Genomic DNA, 3,768 nt, shown 5'->3' with positions numbered 1-3,768 from the left:
AAAATTTATATCTTCAGGCTCTGCAACGCACTCAAAATTTCAAAATTATGTAAAATAAATAGACTTTACGACTTTTGTTTTTTTTATTATTTTTAATGCTAGGTCACCGAGTACATGTGTAACATGAAGTCTAGATTACACACACATTAAAATAAGATAATATATAAACCAATTTTTAATTCTTGACACATTTTGGTTTTAAAATCGAAATAATGCCATGTAACTAAATAATACAATTCAACCTCTGAACGTTCTGTTTAGATACTGCTTGATCTATTCTGCCAATGATCATTTTTCGATTTGTCTGTTGATCCTGTAAAAAAATCTTGTTCTCTCTGTTTTTTGTCTCTACTACAGCTACAGTTTTTAAAGGAGTTGCAGGAAATGTCAAATAAATCTTTTGTTGCATTGTTTTTAAACACATTACCCTTTGTTTGAAATGGTGACACATTTTTTCTATTTTTCACAGATTTTAGTAATGCTTGGTACTTTAGATTAAAAGTTTATGATTTTCGGTTTAACTGACTCAGTGGTAACACAAAGGATGAATGCCTTTTGCTAAAGAAGCATTATCTTTTCTGCTACATTCTTGACAATTTGTTTAATTGAAGGATCTTTCTTAACTACATTCGTTTCTTTTTCTTGTTCAAATAAAACAAATTTTAGTATGTCTTTGTAAGTTGGCAAAACTTGCTTGCTAAGATCACATAGAGTACCAAATATTGGGCATTAAATGTTATGATGCGTTATTGGCTTATGAGTCATCGCTAAATGTAAACAACACTAAATTTAACATGATCATTAATTTTAATAAAATGGCCTAAAGTCAAGGTACAAAGCAGAAAACTTCACACACATACGACGTACATTCACATGCAATGACCGTTGCAGTGGCACTGGGGAGAAGTTTACACCCCTGTTCTCTTTATAGTCAATGCGGAACCTCAAGATATTAATTAATTACATTGAAACTTGGTATGCATCCCTTTAAGAATATTATATTTAGTATTTTGCATTCTGCTATGAAGAAATATGTATTTGTTATGGCTTATAATCCATGAAATTCAAAATTTGACATAATCAAATCAAATTAATCGACTTGGCTACCAGATTGAAGATCCCACGTCCCTGATATAGGTATATATAGATGTACATAGATAATATATAGTGTTACTTACATTTGCGTTACTCTTTGCTGAATAGTTCCATTAATATGGTTCATTTTGAAAAGACAACTAATTCTTAAATCCTCAAAGAATGGATGCAAATCTTAGATAGCTTGGTTAATTTATTATTCCTTATCAATTCTTTATAAATTAGAAGATACTAAAACTGTATCTCACAGAAACACACAGAAACACTTGTTAGTTCAGACGTAAATATGTATATATACTGTATATATATATATATATATACACATATATATGGTAGAATGTATATGTGTGTTTGAGCTTTATACATATATGTATACGTGATTGTGCATGTCCGTATTGAAAATACACACTCACACAAACATATATGTGTATGTACATAAGTATTTTTTAAACACACTCAGACATGTAAATACCCACACACACACATTCACATACAAGCACACACGCACACACACACACACACACACACACACACACACGCATGAACATTTAATTTTGTAGGCCGATTAGTTCCTGGTATGTAGACAAAGCTAGCTTATTAGTGTTTTTAAGTTGGCAGCATATAATTGTACTTTGCTTAGTATTCCACTAGACTGATATTAAATATCTATCTATTTATCTCTCTATCTCTCTATCTCTCTGTCTGTCTCTTTATCTATATAAATATATATATGCATACATACAGGGTGTGATGGATAAATTGTCTTCATTTTATATTTCTAATTTTGCACATGCACATTGTTTGTTTTTGGGTTTGTCAACTACACAGTATAGTAGGATCAGTTGGGCACTGTCTGTGAGAAGAACTGCACCATGACACAATTCATTGTGTCAGAAATTTGGAAACAACATGATGTACTGCTTGGCACGCATGCCAGAAGCTCCAATATGAGCATTTCAGAGTGCTTGGGTGTCAATCTGAGGACAGTGCAAACTGAAGACATGTACCGAGAGTGATAAAATCAAACATCAAGTCAACATTATGATGTATGAAGTGATCACTAGTGATAGCAACATTATGCCTCCATTCATCTTCCCATACAGCCTCAGACTCAACACAGAGGCCTACATCAGGTACCTGGAGGAGGTAGAGCTGCCCTGGGTCACGAGGTTGGCTGCTGGAAGACCCTATGTCTGGTAAGAGGACTCTGCACCATGCCACACAAGCAGGAGAACCCAATCATGGCTGTCAGACAATTTCTGTGATCATATCACCCCTAACATCTGGCAACCTAAATTCCCAGACTGCAACACCCTTCATTATTATGTGTGGGGCACAGTTGAGTGAGAGACAAACAAAACTCCTTGTAACACCAAAGATGAACTGAAGGCAACTTAAACAAGGATATCGTCTGGAAGGGTTGCAGGAGATTCCGAAGTCATCTGGAGGCCATGGTTTTGAACCCAATGGTAATTTTGTTGAAAAAATTTACTCCTTAGTTTTTCAAGATATTTTTTGTAACTTTGGTAAATATATCTGTTAAAATGAGATGTCAATGTTATTTTCATTTTTGCGTAATTTAGATGACAGTTTATTCACTGCACCCTGTATATCTTATACATAAACCCCTCAAAACAGCTAAACCCCTCAAAACAGTGCCCCAGCATGGCCACAGTCAGATGACTGAAACAAGTAAAGGGTAAAAGAAGTTATAGCAGGCATAGATGTGGGGTTAAGAAGTTTACTTTCGAACCACATGGTTTTAGGTTCAGTCCCACTGTTTGACCAAATATCTAATATCTACCGATCAAATAAACAACACCATCGTGAATTGCTTCTGTGTCATCTTTAGTGACATTTTCTATGTTTCACATCCATACAAATCCAATGGCTGAACTATCGCATTTACATTTCATTAGATCTAAGACAGAACAATTTCTCTATCATTATGACCCAGTTATCTCTATAATTAGTTTAATAGCTAATTTCTTTGTAACTGTTAGCTGTTTATTGCAGTGATTACTACAACAGTTTATTTCTCTATGTTAGAAAATTTAGAACATATAACATAACTAAATATAGTTATTCATTTTGTCTAACTCTCTGCAACCTACAAAAAACACCAACTACTTAGGTTCAGAATGTTAGCATGGAAAACAGATGATGATCATATGAGTATTTATTTCAACATATTACTTTCATTTTATTTTCAAATGTCACTTTGTGTAATCTGTATTAACATACCATATCACTGTGGAGGCATGTGGCTAAGTGGTTAGGGTGTTGCACTCATGGTTGTAAGATTGTAGTTTCAATTCCTGGACCAGGTGATGCATTGTGTTCTTGAGCAAAACACTTTGTTTCACATTGCTTCAGTTTGCTCAGCTGGCAAAACTGAATAATCCTGTGACAGACTAGCATCCCATGTGACAGGGTAGGGAATATATATACCTCTGATCTTATGAGTCTATTGCTTGGGAAGGACCTTTTATAATTTTTTTTTTATATCATATGATATATCATCATAAGGCAACAATTGACAGATTAATTACTGCACCAGATAAAATATTTAAGAAGAATTTCTTCTGATTCTGTATTCTGAGTTCAAATGTCACAGAAGTTTACTTTGCTTTTCATCCTTTCAGTGTCAATGAAATAGGTGTTAGTTGAGCA

At 33.9% G+C, this 3,768-nt stretch overlaps 1 protein-coding gene across 1 annotated transcript in view; it reads right to left on the bottom strand.

Moving 5' to 3' along the window:
• LOC106867691 (tumor protein p53-inducible protein 11) overlaps positions 1 to 1,363 on the bottom strand; it is a 553,124-nt gene extending 551,761 nt beyond the window's left edge. Inside the window, exon 1 of the mRNA XM_014912640.2 lies at positions 1,179 to 1,363. Within this exon, the coding sequence (XP_014768126.1) occupies positions 1,179 to 1,222 (44 nt within the window). The 5' untranslated portion in view covers positions 1,223 to 1,363. The remainder of the gene's footprint in view (positions 1 to 1,178) is intronic.
• Between the last annotated feature and the right edge of the window lie 2,405 nt (positions 1,364 to 3,768).

Source organism: Octopus bimaculoides, chromosome 7 (genome assembly GCF_001194135.2).
Source record: "Octopus bimaculoides isolate UCB-OBI-ISO-001 chromosome 7, ASM119413v2, whole genome shotgun sequence".
Classification (NCBI taxonomy): domain Eukaryota; kingdom Metazoa; phylum Mollusca; class Cephalopoda; order Octopoda; family Octopodidae; genus Octopus; species Octopus bimaculoides.
The sequence above is the reverse complement of the archived record's forward strand: the minus strand, read 5'-3'. Positions and strand labels throughout refer to the sequence as shown.